Source organism: Pan paniscus, chromosome 13, assembly GCF_029289425.2.
Source record: "Pan paniscus chromosome 13, NHGRI_mPanPan1-v2.0_pri, whole genome shotgun sequence".
NCBI lineage: Eukaryota > Metazoa > Chordata > Mammalia > Primates > Hominidae > Pan > Pan paniscus.
This window is the reverse complement of record NC_073262.2, coordinates 120,474,834-120,502,549: the sequence shown is the minus strand read 5'-3', so window position 1 is coordinate 120,502,549 and position 27,716 is coordinate 120,474,834. Positions and strand designations below refer to the sequence as shown.

At 52.1% G+C, this 27,716-nt stretch overlaps 1 protein-coding gene across 7 annotated transcripts in view; it reads left to right on the top strand.

Annotated features, from left to right (window-relative positions):
* The window catches only part of TNS1 (tensin 1), a 212,226-nt gene that overhangs the window by 143,562 nt on the left and 40,948 nt on the right, over positions 1-27,716 (top strand). For all 7 annotated transcript variants that reach the window (XM_063595275.1, XM_034955105.3, XM_034955104.3 and 4 more), the window contains one exon: positions 18,440-20,014. In XM_063595275.1, coding sequence (XP_063451345.1) covers positions 18,440-20,014 — 1,575 coding nt within the window. The remainder of the gene's footprint in view (positions 1-18,439; positions 20,015-27,716) is intronic.

Here is a 27,716-nt window from a genome sequence, read left to right as displayed (position 1 = left end):
GAGTAGATCACCTGGGGTCTGGTAGCCATAGTAAGGATTTGGCTTTGGCCTCAGCCTCTTTATAGAATGATACATTGTAAAGATCTTTCTGTAATGGCAGGTAAAGAGTCTTCTCATTTTGTTCAGCTGCATACTATTCCACTGTATGTGTGCGCTATGTTTTAATAACTAGGTTTTTAAAAACTGCCTTTAAATCATAGAAACATTTAAGCTGTTTCCAGTCTTTTGCTGTTTCCAAAAAAATGCTGCAGTGAATGGCGTTGCACGTATACCATTTTCATTTGGGTAAGTCTATCTATAGGACAAATTTCTGGAAGTGGAATTGCTGGGTAGAAGAATATATTAAGAAATAATTTTTATAGACAGGGCCAGATTGGCCTTCATAAGGACTGTATTAATTGATGCTCCCAGACAGTGATTTGGTTAGGGATGAGGAGGAGAATCTACCCGCCCACCTCCTTTAATATGCACCCCCCAATATGTGAGATACTGTTAGGTACCCATAATTTCTTGTACTCCTCATGACTCTCCTGTGACCTGAGTTCTCTTGTTCCTATTTCACAGATGAAGAAACAAGCACAGAGAGGTTAAGTAACTTACTGATGCTTACACAGCCAGGTAGGGGTAGAGCTTGGATTCTGACACCCACCATTTCTCAGCATAACATTTCTCACCATTTCTGACAAGAGTAGGAGTCCTGAGGAGCCCTGCCCTGCTGCCCCATGCAGTCGGGGTTTGAGAACCTAGGGAATAGGAACTGAATTAAAGTGGGAAGCCTGCCTGTCCAGCTCTGCCCAATGCTGTGCCTGTGTCCTGGAGACCCTTGCAGGCCAGTGATGGGGGAGGGGAGAGGCCAGCCCAAGGGATCTGGAGCCACAGTGGCTGAACTGGCCAGCCCCAGCCTTCTCCCTGTCCCCTCCCTCTGCCAGCCCCAGTGGAGAGGCCTGAGAGGCTGCGGACTAGCTAATTCTGCTCTGGTTGAGGAGCTGCCTGCCGCTGTCTGCCGGGTCAGTTTGCTCCAGGGATTAAGTTTCAGCGTTTCACTGATGAAAATAAATCAGCCTCTTGATTGCCCTGCATGGCCCTGGGAACCTCTGCAGCCTGGTGTGTGTTTACAGACTTCCTGTAAGTCCCCTTTTCTGTCCTAGCCTCAGGGACTCCATGGCTGCTGCAGAAATAGCCTCAGACAAGTTTGGAGCCTGAAGCCACCCGGGCAGGTCCAAGCAGGAGAGGAGATACAGGCCCGCCAAGTCCAGGGGCTCTGGGATCCAAACAGTGCCTGGTAGAGCATCTTCTCTGAGTTGTATCCTTGAGGATCCAGATCCAAACAGGACTTTAGGGATCACCTATGCTTGCCCTCTGCCATTGCACAGTGGAGTAAACTGAGGCCTGTCCAAAATCACCCCTTAGAATTCTGGCTCTTTGGCTCCTAGTCTGCTGCTGCAGCCAGACAGCATTTTCTTTAGGTCTGTTTGTTACACCGTGGCTGGTTAGAGATCTAGGGGCAGAGTTGGAGAGGTGAGTTTTAGCTGCTGCTGGAAGGATGGAGGTCTGACATTCAGGAGAACCCTCTTGCCTTTGGGGGATCTGAGTAACAGGAACAGGTGCCAGGACTAGATTTGCTAGATTTTCTGAAAGTTGAGGAGAAGAACCTTTCCACTCCACACATCTGTCTAGGTAGGATGAGTGACCATGGCTTATGGACATGGGAAAACAAGGCAACTTCTAGAGGGTTCTGACAAGGTCCTAGCTCATTCTTGTGCAAAGGGGACTCAGGAGTCTCACCCCAAAGTCCCTTTTCTCCTGCCCCTCTTTCTTTGCTCAAGCATTATTTACACTCACAAGACTATCCCTCAGGGACCTGGGGTGTCCTGCCTCAGACACTCCTGGCTCCAGAATACTGGACCTCGGTTGTTCAATCCCTGGGCCACTTATCTCCCTGTGCCCTGGGAAGCAGCAACAGAGCTGTTGATGGATGTAGGGAGCTTCAGACTGCCCAATCTTTACATCTTTACAGCCAGTCGATGCCCTGGCTGCTTATCTGGGACTTATGCCTTTGATTGCTTAAAAAAATTGTTAGCAGCAAAGTGTTCTTTGATGTGTGTTCTTCTCCTTCTCCAGGGGCAGTGAGATCAGATTTTGATATGAAAGCTCAAAGCTTCTCAGCTCTCTCCTTCTTCCCTGCCTTCCTCTCTCTGTCTGTACATTGCTTGAGAACCTTCGAGAAGCAGATGGGCGCTCCTCATGTGATGCAAAGGCAGAAAGGCCCAAGGATGGTGCCCTGGCTTCTGTCTGCCATGCAGGCCTGTGCTCCATGGTTTGGTGGCCTCTGCATAAGTGAGTCACTTTCAGCCTAGCCCTAGATGGGCTTATTTGGGGAAGGAAGCAGATACCCACCCAGATCCTCCACCCATCTCTGCACCTACTCATGCATGTAACCACATGGACTCCTGTACTCATAGCCACCTCTCATGCATGGAGCCACAGGGACTCCTTTACTCATAGTCACCTCTCACACATGGAACCACATGGACCCCTCTGCTCACAACCACCTCTCATGCATGGAACCACATGGACCCCTCTAGTCATAGCCACCTCTCATGCATGGAACCACATGGACCCCTCTAGTCATAGCCACCTCTCATGCATGGAACCACATGGATCTCTGCCCCACTGCATACCCCAACTCTGCCCCACTGCATACAGTATTGGGAGCTGTAATTATAAAACTGCCCAGCCAGTTTGGTAACCCAACTTATATGTGGATGCTGAGAGAATGGGCCTGTTTGGGGTCAGGAATAGTGATTGACCTCACTTGCAGAGATGGTTTCATTCGTGTGAATTATAAACCAGCCCTGAGGCAGTGTTCTACTTGTTTCCAGAAATGCTTTGAGCTCTGGTAGCATTGTGAGGATAAATGCATAAAATTCCCAGGGAACCAGTTTGATGGGGACAGTGCTCACTTGCCTGCTGGAGTTTGTTATAAACCAGCATTGTGACTTTATTGTCACTCTCCACTCCTTTTTTCTTGTTGGATCTTCTAAGATCTAACCCTTTGCCTCCTCCATCTCCTTTCTTGTTTCTCCTTCCTTTCTGGGAAGCAGAAAGAGCATGAATGTCAGAGTCAGACTGGCAATGTAATCCTGAGCAAGCCCCAACCCCTGAGCCTTAGTTTCTTTATCAGGAAGATGGCATAACAATATCCACTTTGAAAGGCAGTTGTGGAACCAAGCAAGGGAACTTCCATTAACGTGCAGGCACATACTCAATAACATGCCTGCCTCATTCCATTCTACCCTCTCCTTCGCCCTTGCTCCCAAAGCCCCATATACCCTCTCCCCATTCAGTGAGGACTGCCACTGACATGGTGTCCACGTCCTGGGAGCAGTAAGGGTGGGGAGAAGCAGAAGGGCGGTGAGTGGATATGTCCCGACCCTCATCCAACACAAACATCTGCCTGGGAGTTGACAATTCCCTTCCTGAGTAATCCTCTGGCACTAGGGCTCCTGTCCTGTTCTTAGGGAACGTGCTCCTGGGCCTGGCCCTGCCCACTGCCTTCCTGGGATGGGAAGTGTGAAGACCCTGGAAGGCTGAGTCCCTGCCAGGGTGCCTGAAGCTTGTCCTGCTCCGATGGCCCTGTCTTCCCTGTCCACTGGGCTGGGAGGCAGGGAGGAGGTCCTGGGGAGGTCTAAGGACATGTTTTCATCACATATGCAGCTGCTGTGCCCACCCCAGGCAGCGGGCCCTTCCTCCCACTATCCCCAGACGTTTGAACCTTGACACCATGCCTATCTTGGGAGACCCCTTCCTTCTCCTGTCCTGACTGCTCCCTCCAGCCATGTCTTTCTCTTCCTTGATGGCTGTCCATAGAACCAGAAGTTTTAGAGTTCAAAGCTTATCTCCTCCCACTCATTTTACCACGTTGGAAACTGAGTCCCAGGAAAAGGAAATCACTTGCCCAAGTTTAAGCAGTGAAGTAGTGGCCCAGATGGGGTTGAAACCCAAGACTCTTGAGTCTTAGTTCGGAGATCGGTCTATTACACCCCAGGCTCCTTCATCCCTCAGTCTAGCTCAGGGCCTCTCACCTGTGGTACTATTGGCATTTGGGACCAATACAATTGCTTGGGACCACCACAACAATTGCTTGTTGTGGGGGTCTGTCCTGTGTATTGTAGGATGTTTAGCAGCATCTTTGGCCTGTACCCACTAGACACCAGTAGTATTTCCTCCAGGTGTGATAACCCCAAATATCTGCAGTATTGTCACACATTCCCTGGGGGGCCCTGGCTACCTGGGGGTGCTTCTCTTTCCTCTAACCTCTCATCTTTGTGATCTCACCTGTCCCACCTGCAGGGTGTGAAGTAGTCTTTCACTGGAGACACTCTGTTCTGTTTCCTCCTTCTGTTCTGGGACCCGGCTGCTTGGAAACCAAAGCACTCAGCCATTCTGTTCTTTAAGAGGAAGAACAAAGAGCCAGGCCAGGAATGTTGCTTTATACCTACGAATGAAAAGAAAGAACTTGACAGGAAGGGACTAAGCCTTGGAGGGGGTGACCAGGGAGGCTGGGCCCCCTTCCTCCCTGGAGAGACCCCTCAGTGTGGGTGAGGGGCCCTGGCCACCTGGCTCCAGCTGTAGGTCTGCTGGCTGGAAGGATGGTCTGGAGGGAATGGGGGCATTTGCTTGACCTACAGTTGGGAAGTGTGTCTTCATTGTAGAATTGTCCACCAATATCCTACTTTCCTCGCACAGCTAGACCTGCAGACATTTGTGGTTCTTCTGTAATGAGAGTTCATAGTCTCTGAGCACCCATCTCATGGCATCTGACTGAGATCTGGCAGTGGGGAGGACTCCCTATGAGAGCCAGGGGCCCTGGTGGCAATCTCACTCCAGCACTGACCTTGTGTGACAGTGGGAAACTCTTCCCTTCGCTGACTTGGACAGATGAAATCGGGTGGGTGGGTTGGGCCCAATGAACTCACAACATCCTCTGGCTTGACCATGCGGGGATTCTAGGAAATTGCCTGGGCTGGCTGCCCACAGTGCGGTGCCATGTGGCAAATCTGGGGTCTTGAAGAATCCTTGGCACCTGAGAAGTTTCCAGAAGGTATCCAGACCCACCCTCCTACCTCTAGAACTTGTGTTTTATGAAACTGCCCTGCTCAGGGCCACCTCAGGGGGTACAGGGGATACTGGGCTGCCTCTGAAGACACAGTAATACCATCATCTTTCAAGCTTAGTTTAACCCACCCACTATTGGGAAAGACTTTTCTCCTGCTATTTCCTGTAGTTTGTTTTAAGAAAAAAATTGTCTTTTTTTTTTCCCAAATAGAAACATGGTAAGACGAAGTGTATTCTTTTTTGAACAAGATTTGCCATGCCCTGCCCTCTGCCCAAGCCCCCAGGAAGTCCTTTCCTATTTATGCATGCAGCTGAGGTTGTGCCCGTCCTTCTCTCCTTGTGGTCCTTGATGCTGAATTCATCTCTGCAGGTGGAAGTGGCAATGCATTTTCAGGCACACCATTGGCAGTAATCAGTGTTGGGATAGGCTCAGTATTTATTAATGGAATGGCATCACATCCTTGGAGTCTGCACCATTTTGGAAGCCTCTTCTCTGTGCTGGCCATTCCAGGCCATGATTTTTGAGCAGAGATAGGGTGGGCCAAATTGTATGTCCTGAAGCTTAAGCACTGGGTGTGATACATATGGGCTGGTGAGATAGGGTCACAGAGGTACTGCTCAGGGGGCACAGGGCTAGGGAAGGGAGACGGGGAAGCCCACGCTGCACTGCTCGTGGTCTGTCCTTTGGAGCACTTCTGTGTTCTGTACACTGTGCTGAGAGCTTTTCATGTGTTATATCAGTCTTTGCACTACTTACTGAGATACAATGACTAGTATACCCATTTTACAGATAAGGAAACTGAAGCTCAGCCAAGTAATTGGCTCAGGGTTGCCTTAAGCTAGTAGTTGGTAGTATCTGTATTCAAACCAATGTCTGACTTCCAAGTCCATGTTCTTAACCTGGCAGATGCTGAAGTGATGAGAATGAGAAGGGCCAGGCATAATCTTAGGCTGCATTAACAAAAGCATGGTTTCCAGAAAATGGGAGGTGACAGGCCTGTTGTGCCTCTTTTAGGTCAGAGCGCCCACATGGGCTGTTTGTGGGTCCCTTGCTTCAAAGTGATAAAGAATGACTGGAAGCAAGTGCAGAGAAGCAACCAGAAAGTATGTCAGGCTCAGGGACTTGCAGGGAGAGGGGTTGCCTGTCAAAGGGGAGATTCAGGAGGGCAGGCGCGTCTCATTCAGTATCTGAAGGGCTCTAGTGAGGGGGCAATTGGCTTGTTCTGACCCACTCCATCGGGCACTGTAAGGCCAGTTAGTGGAAAAGAGGGCTCCAGGGTGTTTTTTCCTATGTTGAGCTAAAATCCACTGTTACGCCCCCCTAAAGATGAGCTGGGCTTTTGGAGGAAGACAGTAAAATCCCTGTACCTGGAAGAATTTGAGTACAGCTAGTAACAGTTTTTGCCAAACCTGACTCTCTTATTATTTGCAGCTGGGGAGCATTTTCAAATTCAAAGTCCCAGGCCCCATTCCAGACAGTTTTGCCTCTGTGTGGAGCCAGGGGATCGGGGTTCTTATAAAACTTCCTGGGGGCTTTCTAGTATAGCTAATCCCCCTGGATGATAGTGGAGAACCATCAGATGGGGTTGCCACTGGCAGGAACTATTGTGTGGTAGTATTTTCCAAAGTATGGTTCAGGGGTCAGACTGCTAATTGTATATGAACTGATATTAGGTATATTTATTTTGATGCGTATTGGAAAAAAAGGTATGTATTTTGCACATTCAATCTGGGACATCATGGATATTGTGCTTAGAACTAGTTTAAGTTAAATGAAGTTTATTTTTATAACTTACAAAATAATAATGTAGATGATATTCAGATGGACAAATAAACATGAAGGTTGCGTGCAAACAAAATCTCTGCTAACACTGTTGTGGGTTGGTTGGGGTGGGGACAAGTGGGTGAACTGGGGTGCCTTAAACCTTTCAAGAGCCCGAGGTTTGTTGGTTAGTTCTAGAAGGCTCTATGGAGGTAGGAGGATAATTGTAATAGTTTGTCCAAACTGTGGTCTTCCCCAGGTGGAGCCTGAGGCATAGAACCCCTCTGCTTCCCCTCCCCTGGTCTCCTTATTTTTAATGGTCTCTTTGAAGTCTGTGACACCGAGCTGTCCCATTTTATCTCATCAGTGAAGATAGGTCAGTGGCCAGGGTACAGGGCACTGGGTACCATTTTTGTTCTTCCCCTTATTTTCTTTCTTTACCCTCAAAGAACAGCAGCCAGAGAGGGGTGCTGAAAATGGGGAGGGGCTGAGGGCTCAGGTGTCTGAGGGGAAACACAGGGAGTAGTTGGGCTGTGCCTGGCAGGGCTTTCCCTCCCAATCTCGCTGTACCAAACTTAGCTGGGAAGGTCTGGGCACGAGGATGGGGTAGCCATAGCTCAGGGCAAGCCTGTGTCTGTGGAAGCATTTTGGGGTTGCAAACTAACTGGGGCCCTCTGCATGGAGACACCAGTCGCTGAAGCTCCCACTGGCCTGGCCACAAAGCCCAGATCACCTCCTGTCCACTCTGAGAATTGGGTTGGGAGATTCAATTGATATGCAAATAAGTCACAAACAACATGCTAATAAGAGTGGGGATTTGCTGTCTTATTATCAGTTAGGGACTCCTGGCACTTTTCAGGGCACACCAGGATAATGGTGGGAACTTGAGGGCCGTTCACCTGCCTTTTGGCTGCATGGCTCTCGGATCTGGGTGGTTGGGAATGAGGGTGAGGCATTGCGAACTCTGAAAAGTGATACTCTGCTATTCATGATTTCCACAGATGGGAACAAGCAGAATACCAATAGCCAGTCAATTGGAAGCATCTCAGGTGGCCTGGAGGATCAATATACCTGGCCAGACACACACTGGCCTTCCCAAAGTTAGGCCCTCCAAAATGTCAAGTTGCCAAGCCAGAATCCAAAGCTTTGCACTGAGAACTTCATGTTGGGGCTCCTGTCCCCTCCTGGAGCCCTGCCTGGGTGACACCCCAGTCCTTCTATTCAGGTCCTGTGTTCACCTCTGGGAAGTGCAGGACACTGTGGGGTTTTTTTCTTTTTCCTTTTCCAAGCCAAGGAAGTGTTCTGGCTCCTGGACTCTGCCCTGTGCAGGGGAAAGGGGGAGAGAGAGGGAAAAAAAGATTTCCACCTTATTGTTCAGCAGCTGGAAAATTGTTGTCATCTGTTCTGCCTTCCATTTGCTGAGAATGGAAAAAAAATGTGGAAAATTTGGGGAAATAAATCTCAGTACCCTCATAGGACCTCTCTCCCCTCCCTCTCTGGCCCTTGCATCCCTGCCTTTCCGCTTGGGGCTCAGTTTCACTTTGCTCCCAGATTCTCTCCCTGCTTCTCTTCAGGGCACTGGGGCTGCCATGGGTTTGGGACTGGGGCTGGGCTGGGCTACACTGGGACTGGGCTGGGCTGGACTGGGACCCGGCGGGGCTGGGCTGGGCTGTGCTGGGACCAAGCTGGGCTAGACTGTGCTGGGTGAGAGTTGAGCAGGGGCTGGGGCTGGGGCTGGGGCTGGGCTGGGGTTGGGGCTGGAGCTGGACTGGGCTGGCCACTTTTCCTGACTCCCGGCCGGTGGGAGTGAAGGGCTTGGGAAGCCACCGTGATGTCATTCAAGAACTGCATAGCTGCAGGATGATAAGTGAAGCCCTGGGGACCCAGCTGGCTGAAATTACAGACAGTTTTATCCCACTGGCTTCCTACAAGCCAGAGTGAGGCAGAGCAAGCTGAGCTGGGGAGAGAGCGCGCAGGAGAGTGGAGGGAGGGAGGGAGTGGGGGGTGTGTGTGTGTGTGTGTGTGTGTGTGTGTGTGTGTACATGGGCAGGCAGGCGGCACTGGCTCCTCCCACCCCTGACAGTCGGAGGGAGCTTGAGTAGGACACAGACAGCACTTGGAGCTGCAGCCATGTAGGAATTATTGGGAACTTGGGGCACCAGGATCAAAACAGAGCAGGCTTCCCTCCGCTTCCTCCCTCTCCCTCCCTCCCTCCAGAGGGTAAGTGTCTGCTGGGCAGTTGTTTTGCCTGTGAGTGTTCTTGTGTGGCTTTCTGCTGGATCTGGGCTGGGGTGCTCGTGCTTCTGTGCTGGGAGGGTGTGGAGGGGCAGGCTGTGTCACGACCCCACCTGGGAAGGGCTTGTGGCTGAGCGGGGCTGTGGCCCGCTGTGCTGCTGTCTGATGTGGATGTGACGGGCCTGGTGGTCCCCTTCCTGGACTTGCTTCTGGGACACGTAAGAGCCATAGCTTTCAGGGCGAGGGTATCTGGGTTGGTGGGGGGGCCGTGTGTCTGAGTTGTCCTAAGTCTTGCGGGGGTAATGGTTCGTCTTGTGCGCGAATGGGGTGGGCAGAGGGAATGAGGTGGATGCATGGATAGCCTGGTGAGATGTTATTCAGGACGCCCCCTCCCTGCATCTTTGGCCTGAGCTTTGGGGCACCTCCAGTGCTCACCATTCCCCACCGGCCTCCTGTGGGCTCCCATTCACGGCTTTCTCCTGACTTTGGCAGAGATTTTGGCAGCTTGACTCTCCTCTAGCCAGGGATCTCTGAGTGCCCAGGCTGGCACCCTGGCCTGGCAGAGAAGGACTTCAGCTTGTTGTGGGCTCTGGAGCTATTTTTACCATCCTGAGTGTGCCTGTGATATCTGCTGCCCGTATAGGCTGAGGGTAGGGGTGGGAGTGCCAGGCTCGGGTTATAGCTTCAGGCTGGGGGGAACACAGGCCAGGCCAGAGTCAGGAGGCTGGGTCTGAGAATTCACATTTGCCCTGCAGGCGTGGGCCATCCAGGGCAGGGCAGATCACTTGCCCTCCAGGCCCCTGGTCTCTCGGGACTGAAGTCAAGGTCACGATCAGGTTTTCTGCTCCTACTCCCTTTTTATGGAGGGCATGGTATGAATTCAAGTAAGAAGATACCTGGGACAATTGCCACGGGTCCTTCCTAAGGAGGGTCCGGGGACACATTTATCATCATCGCTTGACAGAAGCACCATATATTATGTTGTCCTGTGGTTCTGGGTCCACAGACATAGTTGGAGAGTCCACCTTCCAATGCCCCCAGCCCCAGCCATCTTCACCTTGAAGCAGCATTAGGGACAAGAGCACTGAATAGGGAGCCAGGAGTCGGTTTTGTACTTCCTTGCCGGGTGACCTTGGGTGGTCCTGAGCCTGCTGAGCTTCATTGTCAGCCTATAAAGTGAGGGGTGGGCAGGGGGATTAACTACTCCCCTGAGGCCCTTCAGCTCTAAAAGCCCCAGGGCTTTTAAAAAGCTCTCTTGGCTGAGCCAACCTCCCGGGCCCTGGAGATCCCAGTTCTGCTGTCCCCCAGAGGGCCTGGAGCAGCAGAGGCAGCGGTGGGTGGGAGGGGCTCTATTTTTTATTTCAGTCTGAAGCTGACTTTCTCCATCTTCAAGGCCACAGGCTGACATTGAGATTTGGGCTCCGTGTGGGTCTTGGACCTTGAGCCTCCCTCTTTTTTTCTTGGACTCAGCAGAATGGGAAGGTGGCCAGGAGAAGCCCAGCTGGTCCACCCTCCCTGGGTCCAGAGGCAAGCTTGTAGGTGACACTGGTGAGGTCACTTGCTTAGAGGACAAAGCCACCTGCGACAAGACTGACAGCACAGCCCTGAGAAAAATCTTGTTCTCTCCTGTTCACTTTCTGAAGGTGTGTGCTATTAAATGGAAAGAAAAACAGGTGTCTATTTGTCACTCATGGACTGGTCTGTCCCTGCCCACAGGGTTCCAAGGCCCTGTGCTTGTTGTGGGCTCTGGAGCTATTTTTACCAAAAAATCTTTTTACGTGTTCCCAACGTGCACCTAAGTCTCCTGGGCTGCACTTGGCACCTGCCCTCTTTGCTGTTTCAGAGGCCGTGTCTCCTCTGTGTGGCTCTCCTTCAGAGGTTCCGGGATTTCTCTTCAACCTCTAATTCTGCAGATCTTCAGAGCCCCTGCAGAAGCCCATTCCCCTTGAGAAAGTTCCAGAGCTCGCTGCAGGCTGTGGGGAACAAAGGGCTGCCTCAATCCCCAGCTGTCTGTGGGAAGGGAAGCTGGCATGGGTGGAGGCCAAGACTGTCACAGACTGAGCCCCAGGAAGTCCCTGCCACCAATGCCAGGATGTTTCAGGAGGTCGGGGTCTTCCTGGAGCCACATGCTGGGGTTCTCCATGGGGCCCTCTGTACCCTCATGCCTTCCTCACATCACTTCCCCTGGCAGGTTAAAACCCAGTGGAGCACCCTGAGCCACTTCTTAGGCTCCCACAGCCGCAAAGCTTCCACTCAGTGTGCCGCCCCATTTCCCCTGGATGGAGCCTGGCATTCTCCATGCAAGTCATGGGTGACAGAGAGGATCCCCAGAGACAGCACCCTAACTTTTCGATGCATATGTTGTATCTTGGGATCCACAGATGGTTTTTGGGGTGTTCATCAACTCCCTTATTTCACCAGATCTCCCAGGGGTCCTGGGTCTAGGGAAGTTAATGTCCACTGGGCTGGAGTGTAGCTGGAGAGGTCTGTAGGGGATGCCATGGGGTAGGTTCTGGCTCAGGGACCTCCACCATGCTCAGCCTTTGCTGCAGAATATGAGGAATACATGTCTTCATGTTTCGGCTGCACTGACTCTCTTCCCTCACCTTTGGGGAGAAACTCGGGGTCCACCTAGAACCCCTGATTTTTCACTGGGTGGTGGTGAAAGAAGAGTATCTCAATGGCTGACAGAACTACATAAAGCTTTCTCGGCTACTCGGTGTAATGCAAGAAGCATTTATGGAACAAGCACTCTTCTCTAGGGCCATTCTGTACAGCCATGCAGGTTACATATTGAACTTCAAGAGGCATCATTCACACAGACCACATTGTGGATGGCACCGTCTGGGAACCGGCCCTGGGGAGAGGGAGAGAGAGAGAGAGAGATAAAGGCTCTTCCTCAACAAGCTCTCAGCAAAGTGGGAAGACAGACATGGACATCAGTAATGACCATTCTGTGGGTGACTTGTCACAGTAGAGATGTCTACAAGGGACAACAGGAGCACCGTAGAGGTTTACCTGAGTCTGGAGGACAGTAGGGAAGAAGTTAGATTAAGGGAAATTTCCCAGGGAAGTTCGAACTGAGTCTGAAAGCATTTGCCCAGGAGGTTGGGAGTTTCACGGGCAGGATGAGGAAGGGCATTGCATGGAAGGAACAGCATGCACAGAGGGGAAAGAGCATATGAAGAGTTGAGTAGGAGTAGAGTGGAGGGTGTTCTGGGTATGGAGGACAAGGAAGTGAGGCTTCAGAAGGTAGGCAGAGGCCTGTTGGGAAAAGGTCTGACATTTCCAGCGTGGGGGTTGGGCTTTACCCTGTGGGTGATGAGAGCTGTTGAAATGTAAAGCAGGGGATGGAGAGAGGAAAAGTAGAGAGTGCTTGGATATGCCAGGTCTAGCTTAAGAGCCTTAGCTCCTGAGTGCTATCACTCAGCAAAGCTGCACACACACACTCAAATCCTCACCTGACAGGCCTGCAGGCCAGGCTCTGAGTGGGTAAGTGGTCAATGCAAGCTGATATGGCCATTAAGATGGCAGCTATGTTTCTGAGTGCTGGTGTGTCTGGCTGCCGAGGTGGGGTGGGAAGGCGCACTTCCCTGTCTCCTCTCCAGAGCCATCCCTTGTGGCCTTCCTGGACCCAGCCCTCCCTCCTGTCCTGGTGCCTGCCCCAGCCATAGCCTCTCCTGCCTCTTCCCATGGCTGGGGCAGAGTGTGTGGATAAGGGAAAATGCAACCAGAACTTGCTCTCTGGGCAGGCTCTTGGCCAAGCTTCACTTCTCATCAAAGCTCACCTACCTCTCAGATGCACGTGGCCTTGGATTCCCCACTCCTCCTTTTAAGGAGTTTTGCCCAGTCTGCCTCCAAACTGCCTGTGTCTGGGGTAGGCACGGTGCTTCTTCCTATTGGCATGGCACTGATTTTCCCCCACGTTGGGTGGTCATCACGGCTCTGGGTAATGCATTTTAATGAATTGTTATTTGCTGGACTTGGACCCAAAGGACTTTTTTTCATGAAGGGACTCATCCTGAAAACCTTAGTAACTCATTCACTATTCAAAACCTACCTGCTGGTCCGACAGGGAAGGGTCTGTCTTCACTGAGTCATTGCCAATGAAGGTGACTCCTTTCTTGCAGTCAATATGGCTGGCACCTTTTATTCTTCATGGTTGGGCCGTCTGTCCTAACATCTAAATAAGCTAAACCTCCCTACTTCTCATGAGGAAGAGAAGTGGGGTTTCTTGATCTCAGAGCCCAAAGTGCTGCTCAGCTGGGGCGGGTTTCTCTAGATGTCCTCCAGCCATGTGTGTGCCAGGACCCCTGGAGAGCTGGCAAAAATGCAGATTCCTGGCCCCACCCCAGGCCTCTGAGTGGAAGTCTTTGGGGATAGGGTCCTGAAATCTAGATTTTTAACAATCTCCAGAGGAGGTTCTTGTGAACATCAAAATTAGAAAACAGCTGCCCTGAAACCGTGTGACTTTAACATCCCCTATTTGTTTCCTTCGTTCTTTTTTAAGTGTGTGAGATGGCTGCATCCTTACTTTCCTGCATCCCAGCCTCAGCTGCATGGCTAGTGCCGCACACATCTCTGCACCCTTTTCTGGGAGGGAGCCCCGGGGAGTGGGTGCACACCCTAGTCAGCTGGGGATTTTCCTCAGAGCTTTCCAAAAGCATGACTCGTGCATCTGGATTATGGCTGCCCTGGAATAAAGGCCCCGTGGTGCAATCAAGCTCAGCATCGAGGGTGGAGTCTGGAACTCTCTGCAGCTGCTGAGAAGAGCAGGGAGACATCCTCAGACAAAGACAGTGGGGCCATGGAGAGATTTTGGGTTTTGCAACCACCAAGAGGAATGGGCAGGACACTGGACCTTTCAGCCCACAAGAGCAGATGTCCAGGCTGGCTGGGCTTGGGGCCTGGAGCTCTCCACTTGGGGCCGCCTGCAGCTTGTGTTTCTGCTTCAGTTTATCCCACTCCATTGTCACCCGTGACAATGCCCACAGCCCCCAAACATGCAGACCCCTCCCTCTAGCCCATGCCCCATTGTTCTGGATGTCCAGCCTCCTCTCATCTGAGATGCATTCCCCTGAATTGATCACTCCCTTTGTGGCTGCTGGGACTTCAAGAGGATGGCTCTGGAGACCCCTCAGATTAAGAGCCGTAAAGTCACCTCCCCAGCCTCCCTTAAGTCCCTCTCTTATCCTCCTCTACCTTATTTCACTCCTGTCCTCTCTGCCCCTGTCTCTCTTTTGCCCTTCCTGCCTTGATGGATTGAAACCAACATTGTGTTCCGGCTTCTTGTGGTCCCGGTAAAAAGCTCTAATGTGGCCGTGGTGGATGGCGAGAAGGGAATGATGAGAGTGTGTGTGCCGGAGTGGGGGCTGGGGGACTTTTGTCTTGTCTCTGGTGGGAGGAGGAGGGGCACGTGCTCCACAGATCCTGCTGCTATGCTGGGGTTTCAGCAGAGTCCTCATCAGGGCGGGACAGGCCTGGGATCAGCCTGGGTATTCTCAAAACCTCCCTTGGATAGGAAGAGGACAACTCAGCAAAGGTGCTGAGTGGCCTGGAGGGTGCAATCTGGGGCCAAGAGACATTTCCATTTGTAGTTAGCAAACAGGAGTTAATTAAACAATTTGCATCTGTTCGATTTTCTTACTATGCCTTAGTGGCTTGGCTATGATTGTTCCTGATGTTGTTGCTGCAAACAGGAGCCCACTTGGGGATAGATTACATGACAGAACAAGTTTAACGTTGACATTTTCAAAATCGATGCAGAGTGGGGCTTGGCCACAGGGGCAAGGAAGGGCTGAGATATCAGGTAGTCAATTCTCTCTCCTGCCTGGGGGATGCCTTCATAGTTTTTCTGTTAGTCATGACTGAGATGCTGCAGGGGCCTATGTGCTTTCTGATTTGAATTTGCCCCCATGGCTCTCACTATGGAACATGTCTAAGTGGGGAAGCCACTGGACACACCAGCCTTTGCTTTGCAGCTCCCCACTTCTCAGACCACATGAGCATGAACGTGGGGGATGAGGAGGCACAAAGGATGGAGGGGATCACTGGTCCAGGAGGGAAATTCTGGCACCTCACAGTGTAGGTGGCAGAGGGGGTGCCCTGGCCCAGGAGGGGGCCTGCAGCTTTCTAGGGACAGTGAGAAGGAAAGCCAGCTCTTCAGATTTCGGCCAACTTGTCCAAGGGGCCCCATCCTCAAGAGAACCACCCCAGAGCTATGAGTGCATCAGAGGCTCCTGTCTTCAGTGCTTTGCCCCCTAGAAACAGGCGGCTGGGGTCTCTTCTTTTTTTTTGGAGATGGAGTCTTGCTCTGTCACCCAGGCTGGAGTGCAATGGTGTGATCTCGGCTCACTGCAACCTCTGCCTCCCAGGTTCAAGCGATTCTCCTGCCTCAGCCTCCCGAGTAGCTGGGATTACAGGCATGTGCTACCACGCCTGGCTAATTTTTTGTATTTTTAGTAGAGGTGGGGTTTCACCATTTTGGCCAGGCTGGTCTTCAACTCCTGACCTCAGGTGATCCACCTGCCTCAGCCTCCCAGAGTGCTGGGATTACAGGCATGAGTCACCATGCCAGGCTGAGGTCTCTTCTTTTTTGTGTAGCAAGGAGCTCAGTTCTTTGGAGAGAGTGGGCATGAAGGTCAGCCTCCCTCATCCTACAGGGAGAGGACCCCTTTACAATGATAATAGGGGGTTGGAAGAGGCATCTGTGCCTGGTCCTGCATCTTAGCAGCCTTTAGGGGTCTAGGCACAGGGCCAGGTTGGTGGAGATTCAGAATGTATTTTAGCCAAAACCCCTTTTCAGTTCAGACCAGCCCCCAGCCCTGGGCCCTGGGCTGCTGCAATACTTTGGTCCTGTGTTGTCTGGGGCTGGTGTTGGCTGAGGTCCCAAAGCCTTGGGGAAAACTGGGGGCAGAGGGGTGGATCTGGAGAGGTCAGTAAATGAGGAGGGCATCCAGTCCCTGGGGTGTGTGTGTGTGTGTGTGTGTGTGTGTGTGTGTGTGTGTAGAGGGATGCAAGTGCCTGGTGGAGCATCTTTGTGCCAGTTCTCTGTGTTGTAACATGGCTGGCCTGTGGTCTGTGTGTGTGTATGTTGATTGGGATGTTCCTGTTTTGTGGTCGTCTGATCACTTGTTTTTGGCCATGGGCTTCTGTCAGAGTGTTTATTTTTAGAGGCTGCCACTTCTGGCCTAAGGGCTGATCCTTGGGCATGGTAGGAACATTTGTATTTTCTGAAATATTTGTGGCTTTAAGTATTTATTTGGGGGTATTCCTGCCTGTTATGTGTTTATTCTAATTTGTGTGTATGTGTGTGTGTGTGTTTGTGATATGAGGGAGGTGTAGCATAATAAAAATTACATACTGTTTGAAGGAAATTAGCTCTGATTTTAAATCTTGGCTTTATCAGGTAGCATTGTTGGCACATAAATGGTTTTCCCTCTCAGAGGCTCAGTTTCTCCCTTGCTGTGATGGGTGTAATACTGTCTGGCTCGGAGACGATGGCTAGAGAGGATGCACGTGTAGAGTGCCCGGCAAAGTGTTGGCGTTTGCACTGTGCTCACTGCACGGTGGTCACTGTTGTTGGTATTTGTGTGTACATGTTCATGCCGGTGCTGTCTGACTGTGGTTCTTGGCATTGTGTGGCACCTAGTGTGTGCTCATGCCTGGGTGTTTCTGATTTGGGTGATCTTTTACTATCTTTTTGTCTGGCTCGGTGTGTGACTGCTGGTGTCTGGCTGGAGCTAGTGCAGTCTTTGGGAGGGGGCTTTTTTCCTTGCTAACGGAGAGCCTGGATTAGAGTAAGGGGAGGTGCGTGTGTGTGTGTGTGTCTGTCGGGGCTGGCGGCTGGGCTGCTGACTGTACAGGGTGTGAAATCACTGAGTTCCTCTGGGCGGGGAAGTTCTTCATTCCTGAGTCAGCCCTTTGGCCCCGAGCCACCCAGCGCTCACTTTTTCCTTCCAGAGAAAGTGTTGCTCAGGGGGGTCCTCAGAGCTGTCTGCAGACAAGAGGACCCTCTCCCCCATGAAGACATCTTGTTTTTGTGTTCACGATCCCTAAGATGCTTCCCCTCCTGCCCTAGTCCCTGAACCCCCTGCATCAGCACCCTATATGCCCCCCATCCTCCAGCATAGGAAAAGCGTGTCCCCTCTGGCACAGGGACTGTTGGCTTGGCTGAGCCCCACCTTGGCCCGTTCTTCAGGGGCCCCTGGGCTGGCTCAGAGCAGTGGGATCAGGACGCTCGTCTTTGCAGACCTGCTGTGATCCTGCCCGGCATACCTTCCCTGGACCCGCGTCCCTTTCCTGGAGTCTTGAGTGGTATGGGCTGAGCTTGCTGGTGGAGGGGTAGGGGTCCATCAGGAGTGGGCAGTGCTGGGGAGGAGCTGGGAGGAGCCTCTGGAAATGTGGCAGTGGGCAGCATGAATGACATTGTATCTCTGAATGGTTCTAGCACATCCTTTGCATTGAGCTGGAGACAAATCTAGCTGAGGGCAAGCTTGTCTTAGAGAGTCCCAGCTCTGCCTTCAGCCTCCCTGCCACCACCACCTTGGGCATGGTGGGGCCCTTTGCTGCACCCTACTGCCCTCCTGGGTTCTCCCCCTGCTTCCGTGGGCAAAGGCTATCCTCGGGGCGACTGGCCGTCCATGCTGATACCTCTATGGGCATTCAAGGCAATGGCTACTCTCCTGGCATTCTGCCTCTAATCCAGAGTGGGAACTCCAGACATCGAAGCAGGGGTGAGACTTTTTGAGATGGGGTGGCGGAGGGGACTGAGGATGCTTTGGAAATGGTCATTCAGGAATTAATGATACTCATAATGGTGATGGTTAGGGCTCCCAGCTGTTGAACTCCCATCACGTTTCAGGAACTGGTCTCAGCATGTCATGTGTCAACTCGTTTAAACTCAAAGCACAGTGTGTTTAATGAATATTGGCAATTTCAGATGGTTCAACCAGATTCTATTATTATCCCCATTTTATGGACCAGGAGGCTGGCTCAGAGAGTTATTCATGCCTCTGGTCAGGAAGCTGGTGAAATGCCAGAGCTAGGCTTGGGACTGGAGCGATTTGCCCCCAGCACTTCCTGCTCAGTGTTGGGCTCCACTGCCCGGCCCTGAAGCTGAGTGTTGGTAAGGCTCTGCCCCAAAGCCTGGGGTAGAGGTCTTTCTGTCATCTCCCCTTTTCCCCACCTCAGGGTGGTGAGAGGAGGTTTTAGGATGCAGGGCATGGGAGCTCTTAGCTTCTTTCTCTGGCAGAGTGGATGATACCCCTGCCTCCCGCTAATGTCTATTGTCTGTTGTCTCCCCTCCGGCTCTGTCCCTTGCAGAGGTGGTGGGACACACGCAGGGGCCACTAGATGGGAGCCTGTATGCTAAGGTGAAGAAGAAAGACTCCCTGCACGGCAGCACCGGGGCTGTTAATGCCACACGTCCTACACTGTCGGCCACCCCCAACCACGTGGAACACACGCTTTCTGTGAGCAGCGACTCGGGCAACTCCACAGCCTCCACCAAGACCGACAAGACCGACGAGCCTGTCCCCGGGGCCTCCAGTGCCACTGCTGCCTTGAGTCCCCAGGAGAAGCGGGAGCTGGACCGCCTGCTGAGTGGCTTTGGCTTAGAGCGAGAGAAGCAAGGCGCCATGTACCACACCCAGCACCTCAGGTCCCGCCCAGCAGGGGGCTCGGCTGTGCCCTCCTCTGGACGCCACGTTGTCCCAGCCCAGGTTCATGTCAATGGTGGGGCGTTAGCATCTGAGCGGGAGACAGACATCCTGGACGATGAATTGCCAAACCAGGATGGTCACAGTGCGGGCAGCATGGGCACACTCTCTTCTCTGGACGGGGTCACCAACACCAGTGAGGGGGGCTACCCAGAGGCCCTGTCCCCACTGACCAATGGTCTGGACAAGTCCTACCCCATGGAGCCTATGGTCAATGGAGGAGGCTACCCCTACGAGTCTGCCAGCCGGGCGGGGCCTGCCCATGCTGGCCACACGGCCCCCATGCGGCCCTCCTACTCTGCACAGGAGGGTTTAGCTGGCTACCAGAGGGAGGGGCCCCACCCAGCCTGGCCACAGCCAGTGACCACCTCCCACTATGCCCATGACCCCAGCGGTATGTTCCGCTCTCAATCCTTTTCGGAAGCTGAACCCCAGCTGCCCCCAGCTCCGGTCCGAGGGGGAAGCAGCCGGGAGGCTGTGCAAAGGGGACTGAATTCATGGCAGCAGCAGCAGCAGCAGCAGCAGCCTCGCCCACCTCCACGCCAGCAGGAAAGAGCCCACTTGGAGAGTCTTGTAGCCAGCAGGCCCAGCCCTCAGCCATTGGCAGAGACCCCCATCCCCAGTCTCCCTGAGTTCCCGCGAGCAGCCTCCCAGCAGGAGATTGAACAGTCCATCGAAACACTCAACATGCTGATGCTGGACCTGGAGCCAGTCTCCGCTGCTGCCCCACTACACAAGTCCCAGAGTGTCCCCGGGGCCTGGCCAGGGGCTTCTCCACTCTCCTCCCAGCCCCTCTCTGGATCCTCCCGTCAGTCCCATCCACTGACCCAGTCCAGATCTGGCTATATCCCCAGTGGGCATTCGTTGGGAACCCCTGAGCCAGCCCCACGGGCCTCTCTGGAGTCTGTCCCTCCTGGCAGGTCTTACTCACCTTATGACTATCAGCCATGTTTGGCTGGGCCTAACCAGGATTTCCATTCAAAGAGCCCAGCCTCTTCCTCCTTGCCTGCCTTCCTTCCTACCACCCACAGCCCTCCAGGGCCTCAGCAACCCCCAGCCTCTCTCCCTGGCCTCACTGCTCAGCCTCTGCTCTCACCAAAGGAAGCGACTTCAGACCCCTCCCGGACTCCAGAGGAGGAGCCATTGAATTTAGAAGGGCTGGTGGCCCACAGGGTAGCAGGTAAGAGGTATTCAGTCCTGACTCCTTCTACCCCTTCCTTATTTGGTCTTGCTGGGGGGAGGTGCAGGTCCAGCCATGACCCCTAAGCAGATGTTGCTTTCACTGGTGGGAGGAGGCTCTCAGGAGCCTACATGCTAGCCAGTTATCCCTTCCTGCATTCATTGTCTGATAGGCACCAAGCCAGACACCAAGTTTCAAAGTTCAATGTCAAGCAATTCCTGCCCTCAAGAAATTTACAGTCTAGTGAGTGGACAGATACACAGACAGATGATTTCATTAGAGAGTAATGTGTACGGTGACAGAGGTGGGACCAAGATCCCAGAGCCTGGGAAAGCAAAGCTTACCACCTAGGGCAGTCAGGGAAAGCTTCCAGGAGGTGGTGACTTTGGGGTTGGAGTACAGACTTTCTAGACAGAGAGGAGACTCTGCAATTGCCTGTCGTGCTGTCTGTCCTCAGACTTTAGTTCCTTGGGGGAGACGTGGAGAAGGCTGGAGGGAGGCCTTTGTAGACTCAAATTCCCTCTTAGGTCCCACTCCTAGAGGCCATGAAAGAGTCCGAGAGGGTATCCTCAAGCCCTTAGGCTCTATCTGCTGGGGCAGGGAGGCCAAGGTTCCCCTTCCGAGTCAGTTTTCCTGTTAGTCTTTGCTGAGGACCAGCCCTGTATGGGAAGTAGGTGCTGAGAGACAAAGCTCCTTTTCCTATCAGAGAGTGGGCTTCTCTTTTGGGAGAGAGGAAAGTGGGACACTCAGAAGAGCTTTTGGGGAGACAAAGGCAAGAAGTGACAGCATGTCCGGGGCCATGTTGGGAGAGACAGCTGCGAGGTTCCCTTCCCACTGGTCTAAGCCTATGCCCGTTCCACAAGGGTGGCTGAACTTGGCAGGAAAACCTGCTGGGTGACTTTATTCTGGAGGTGGAGCCCAGACAGGGGTGGACCAGAGACTGTGGAATTGGGTGGACCTTGTGCCAGCCCCTCAGCTGACAGGGTGGTGGGAGCTCAGCGAGGAGGAGAGGAGCCTGGGCAGCTGTCTCTGTCCTCCACCCCTTTTCCTAAATTTAGGGGAAGCTGAGTCACCATGCCAGCTGCAGGGAGGGAAGGAAACACCCTCCCTGGAGATGGACCGTGGGTTTAGGGAAGCAGCTTGGGGCAGGCCAGCTGGCTCAGGACCTGGTGTGGGGACACAGGCTCCCTGCTCCTATACTTCAGAGCAGAGCAGAGTCCCCAGCTCCACTATTGGTATAATAGCTTGAAATTGGCCATTGCAGGAGTATTTACACCATGGAAATTGGCAATCAGCCTCACCTCCCATAGACAGCTGGCCTAGCAGTAACAATTCCTTTTACCTGAGCATCGGAACAAAGGATGGGCAGTTCTTAACCTCGGATGAAACGCTCCATGGGTGGTCCATATGGGCTTTGACTTCTGCCTTCTCCCACATCTGGGCCCCTGAGATAAAGATACCCCCCTGGCTTTGTCAGCAGAGATCCTTTTCTTCTTGGTTTTATTGAGGGGAGAGGGATGGGGCTTTCTGAATTCCCTGGGAATTTAATTCCTCTCCCAATATTTTGCAAGGTTGGAGTGGTGGCCTAAAGAATAGTGACATGCTAGTCTAATGAGGGGCAGGATCCAGGAGCCTTCTCTCTGGGGGAGCAGAATACATTTCCTCCCCTGCAAGAACCCTTCCATGCAGCTCTCCTGGAGCTTGCTCAAGAGGAGGCCATAACCCTAATGGCCCTGGGAGGATGCCCATCTTGTAGTGGACTGCCTTTTAGCCCTTTCTCTCCTACCAGCTTTCGAAGGCTTGACTGTCAACTTCCATATTCTGTAGCCTCTCAGGCTTTGGCTGCCATGAAATCATAGATAGGGAAGGATACTGTTGGCACAATGTTCCCATTCCCTAACCCTGTTGCCATTTCCTCCATCAACTGGGAGTGACTCAAGAGAAGGGATGAAATGTATAGAGGGGACAGTTATATTTGGCTCCCAGGTCTATGAAGTTGCCTCTTTGGTTCAAGCCCTGTCATTATGACAGAATTTATGTCAGCAGGTCCTGCATGAGTAACTTCCTTAGTAGCCTTTCAGGGTATCTGCAGTGCCTGTGTAGATAAAGGCAGACAGACAAGATCAATGTGTGGAAAAGTCTGGGAGGCAGGGAAGATAGATTTCAGCACTACTTCTTTCTGCTCTGTCTACATCTCTGCCGTAAGAAGCTGGAACATACACTTTGACATGAGTAACCTAGGAAGCTCAGATCTGTGGGAGAACCTCTTCATGGCCATGAACTTGATCTGGTTTCTCCTGGCTTTCCTCCCCCAGGTCTGCCTTTTCCCCATTGGCTGTCCTCCATACCTCAGTCTCAAGTCCCTGGTTTATTCCACTTTGATCCAATCACCCTTGTGCCTTATTCCAGCTTAAGTTGTAGAGGAGAAGGTAGGGGCAGTTTTCTAATTTGATAAAGGGTAGGGACCAGAAATTTATAGCATACATCACACTTTCCTGTGGAGCATTGGAAGCGTTCCTATTAGAGCCAGGGATAAAATAAGGATGTCTGTTATCACCACTTGCATCTAACATTGTATTGGATGTCCTAGCCAGTGCAATAAGACAAGAAAAAGAAATAAGAGTCAGAGTTGGAGAGTCCAACTGAGTTATCTTGTGTCCCTGATTCTGTGACTGGACTGATCTCAGATGTCTCTAGAGGTGGAGATTTCAATACATGTTGGAAATCAGATATGGATCTTATCCTTAAGGAGTCTAGAGTTTAATAGGGGGAAAAAAGAACTGGAACTTTAAAATAGTCTTTTGTAATAAGAGAGATAAGGAGAAAGCTCTGCAGGAGAGAGGTGAAGCGATCGCTATCAGCTAGTGATGGGGAAGGCAGTGTTAAGTGTGGTTTTAAACTGAGCCTTGGAAGATGGATAGGATTTTGAAAGTAAACGGGATCACTGGGCAGAGAGGGTTCACAGTGAAGACAGGAGAGCATAGAAAATGTTTGGAGAATGGCAAGTAGATTGAGAGCATATGGTCTGTGTGAGTGACAGTCGGGATAGGTAGCCTGGGGTCTGTCTGTGGATGATCTTAAATACCAGACTAAGGAGCTTGCATCTTACCTGGCAGCAATGTAGGAAGCCATTCCTGTGGTTTCATGGGGGGAACATGCCATGACCAGAGCTGAGGTTCAGGATGATGTGTCTGGTGGGTCTGGGCAGGAAGGACAATAAATGGGAGAGACTTTGAGCCAGGAGATGATAGGAGCTTATTAGATAGCCTAAGTGATGCGGGGCTCGATTAGGGTGCTGACCATAGGAATGCAAATGAAGAGATGATGCAGTGGATACTGTGGGGGTAAACCAATGCACTTATGTGTTGATTGGCTGGAGCGGATGAGGGAGAAGGATCATCAAAAATGATTCTGAGCTCCATGAATAGAAATAGAATGATGGTTCTGTTAACAAGCAGGAAGGCAGGAGGAGGACGTTGGGTGGAAGATGAAGCCTTGGTGTTAGACATGTTGAGTTTGAGGGGAGAGTGGAGCCTCCAGGGAGAGACATATGGAAGGCAGCTGAACTTTGGAATTGAGTGTGAAAGAAAAGGAAGAGCTACAGGTTTTGGAATCATTCTCACAAAGGTGATGGTTAAAGCTTTGGGTGTATGTGAGATCTCAATGTCAGAGGGCTTGGAGAGAAAAGAACTTAGGATGGAATGGCCATGAAGGGAGGTAGAGGCTGCAAAGGGGCTGAGAGTGAGTGTTCGGGTGGTGGCAGGAGACCAGGACAGCATGTCATCATAGAAGTCAAGACGGTAAAGGGTTTCAAGGAGGAAGGGCAGGAGATTAGCAGTGTCAGCCTGAAGAGATCATGAGGAGGACTGAGAAAATCCACTGGGCTTGCAAATTAGGCAGCCCTGTGTAAAACATCAAAGGCATATTTTTAGTGCGTGTTGGTGACAGAAACCAGACTGTGGGGGATTGAGGATGAGTGGAGAAGGAGTGAAGACAGCAAGCCAAGTACTCTTTTGAGTGGTTTTGTGATAAGAGAGGAGAGAGTGGTAGCTAAAGAGGATAGTGAGTGATTGGGAACTTTTTTGTAAATATAAGAGTCATGAGAATGTTTGTATGTAGAAGAGGAGAGGAGTAGGTTGGACATGGGGGGAGGAAGGATGAGAAAAAGAAGAGAAAGAAAGAAGTTGATAGAATAAGGTCTCTAAGGAGGTAAGAGGGGACAGGCCTAGGAGCCCATGTAGGTAAATTAGGCTCAACCAGGAGGTGAGATACCTCTTCATGAAATTAGAATAAAGGATAGATAAAGATAGAGGGAAATATTGATGTCAAGCTTTGGGAGCTTGAAGTGAAAACTCTTGTGTTTTTTTTTTTTTACATTTTGTTCTGAAAATAGGAGATGAGTTCAAGGCTCATTCAATCATTCGATTCGACATGAACTTCTAATGGGTGCTGCTTGCCAGTCTAGGCTTTGTGAAAATGGTGGCAAATAAAGATCCTTGCCCTTACAGCAGAGATGGATACTGAGCAAATAAGCACATATACATAGGATATGTCAGATAGGTGATACGTGCCATTGAGATAAAGCAGTGAGAGGTAGGGGGTGGCTGGCTGCACTTTACATGGGATGATCAGGGCTGGGCAGTGAGAGATGAGCCCCATGGGGCAACAAGTGCAGAGGCCCCGAGGCAGGAGTGTGCCTGGCATGGCTGGAGTAGAGTGATCAAGGGAGGCATAGCAGGACACAAGTTCAGAGAGGAAATGGGAACAGGGACAGCTTACAGAGGGTCTTTGAGGTGATTGTAAGAATGGTGGCTTTTACTCCGTGTGGCATGAGAAGCCTTAGGAAGGATTTGGGCCCAAGAGTGACATCATCTGACTTGTTCTGAATTGACCAGGGTGGGCAGGATGGAAGGAGGGAGAGCAGTTAGGTGGCTGCTGCTATTGATCTGGACAGTGGCCATGGAAAGGGGAGAAGTGCTCGGATTTTAGACATATTTTGGAGGTAGAGCCAACAAGATTACTGATAGATTACACATGGAATGAGAGAGAAAGAGAAAAGTCAGAGACAACGCTTAGGTCTGGGGCCTGAGCAACTAAAGAATGGAGTTGCTCTTTACTGAGATGGGTAACAATTTATGAAGAGCAGGTTTCAGGGGAACACTAGAAACATGACTTTTGGACATATTAAGTTTGAGATGACCATGAAACATCTGCAGTGGTTGGATAAATGAGTCAGGAGTTTAAGGAGAAGAGGCTGGAACTTAGAGATATGGGAATTGTTGACGTGTACATACCAGATTAAGCATAGCAGTGGGCAATGTCACCGAGGGGTTGAGGACAGGTAAGGAGAGGTCCCAAGGATGGAGTCCTGGAGCCTCCCACATTCCGAGGCTACAGACAGGAGGAGGGAACCAGCATAGGAACTGGCATGGAGCAGCTTGTGAAGGAGAGGAAAGGTAACATAGCTTGAACTCTGGGGGCCAGGGCAGGGGCAATGTTGGCCACTCATGTGGCCCCTGTGGTGTGAAGGTGGGTTAGAAGTCAACAAGGGGCAAGGAAAGGATAACATAGCAGGTCCTTCTAGTGCATCTGAGAAGGTTCATCTTAAGGACTTTTCTGGTGATGACCAGAAGCTGGGGGCCAGAGCAGAAAAGCACAAGGGGTTCCCCAGGAAAGAGGATCACTCAGATGGCTGTGGTAAGGAGCCAGGGTGTGAGAGAGGGTGACCCTTGGGCTCAGGCTGGGTGTGTTACCTGGGTCCAGGGAGAGGCAGGTGCCCAGGAAAAGATGGGTGGTCCAGGGACAGGCCTGTTGCCTATGGCAGCAGGTGAGGGATGCGTGAATTCTCCTGGTCCCACGATGGCACCTCTGCTTCCACCCTGGGGTTAGAAGAGAGGGAAACGCTGTGGTGCTGGCCAGCAGGAGGTCCATCTGCCTTTTGGAGAAGCAGGACCTTGGATCCCCCTCTCTTCCTGTCTGACACCTTCCCCACCTCCCTCCAGTGTGTGCCCAGATACCAGAGTCAGAACACCAACTAATCTTGATTTTCTCTTTGTTTTTGTTTTGTTTTGTCCTGTTTAATGCCCCGTCCCCTGCACTCTCTGTGTTTCCCATGTCCATCTGTTCCCTGTGCTGTTGGTGGGGTGCCTGCCTTGCCCCATATCCTCCCTTCCTGCCTGCCTCCCACTCCCTGCTGGCTCCCCTGGGGTGGGGGGTGGGCAGCGTACAACGCCAGGCTGCAGGGCATCGGACACAGTGGCAGCTTCCCGCCCCCTCCTCTCCACTGGCTCCGATCTTCCTCCCTCTCTGGTGGGTGGCTCTCCTTCCCCCTTCTCCCTTTCCAGCTCTTTGGCCCACTTTTGAGCATCAGTTTCTTTTTCACTCCTTCTTCATGTGCTATTCCTTCCAAATCTTTCCCACCTTCTTCCTTCTCTCTGTCTTTTCCTCTCCCTCTTCTGTTGTTCTCTGGTTTCCATCTGTTTCTCCTTCTCCTTCCCTGTTTCTCACTATCCTCTCTTCTGTCTCCTCACTTACTTCTCCATTCCTCCTCTCTCTAGCCCTCTCTCCCTCCTGTCTGCATGAGCCAGAGCTCACTTCTGCATGAACATGGGCCTCATGCTAGCCTTGGCCTTGCCTGCTGGGAACAATGCCTGGAATAACTCGACTAACATTCAGGGTCCCCTGAGGAGATGCAGGCCTTTGCAATGAGGGTGCTCAGGAGGGCTCTGGACAGTCCAGCACTCCGGCCACCCTGGCCAGACTGCCTGGGCTGCAGGGCTAGGTCTCGGCAGGAGCCAGGCTGAGCTTTGCATGGGGCCACCAGACACAACACAGAGTGGTGCCCCAGCCCCTGCTGCTCTGTCCACTCTTGAGCATGGCACACCCTGGGGACAGTGTACCCCCTCTGGTCCCACTCCTAATCTCTGATCCCATGGCCAAGAGTCAGAAGCCCTGGGTTGGGGTCCTGGCCCTGCCTGAGACCACCTGTGTGACCTTGGGCAAGTTTCTTAACTATTTAGAGCTCAATTTCCCAATCTGAGAAGTGGACAGATGATAGTCCTGTCCTGTTGTGTATTTTGAACGGTGGTTTGACATGCCCTGGACCTTGTGGATGCTTCACTGGGGTCACAGTAGTTCATTTGAGAATGATGCCGTCCACTAACATCTACCCCTGGCCTCTGGGACACGCAGGCCCTTAGGCGTTGAGCCCTGGCCAGGGAATCACCTCTTCCTTCCCCTGCTCCTCTGACCCTGGAGGCTGGGTCAGGGAAGATGCCATGCTCAGGCCTGCCCTACACCATGGCCCTGAGCAGCTCCAGGAAAAGGCCTAGGGGCAATGGGAACTGTTGATTCCCAATGTCGGTATCTGGTGCCTCCATGGTCCCTTCTTCTCCCAGTCCAGGGATGATCAGGAGATGGCTCTAGCAGACTGCTCCCTTCAACCGCCCCTCCCTCCTTTCTTCTTCCTCTGCCCTTCTCTCAGCCCAGTGGTGGGGAGTGTAGTGTTCAGCTGGGCCTGGGTAGGGGCAGGTTCTGGGATGGTGGGCCTGCCTTAAGAGGAGCTGGCATGGCTTGCCCTAGGGCTGCTAGTGTGATCGCCGTGTGGCTTTCTGGCACCCTGGCCCAGCAGGTGGCCTCCCGGATCCCCTCGCTTCCGGAGCCCCAGGCATGCTGTCGGACACCCAGCCCTGCCACCTGGACC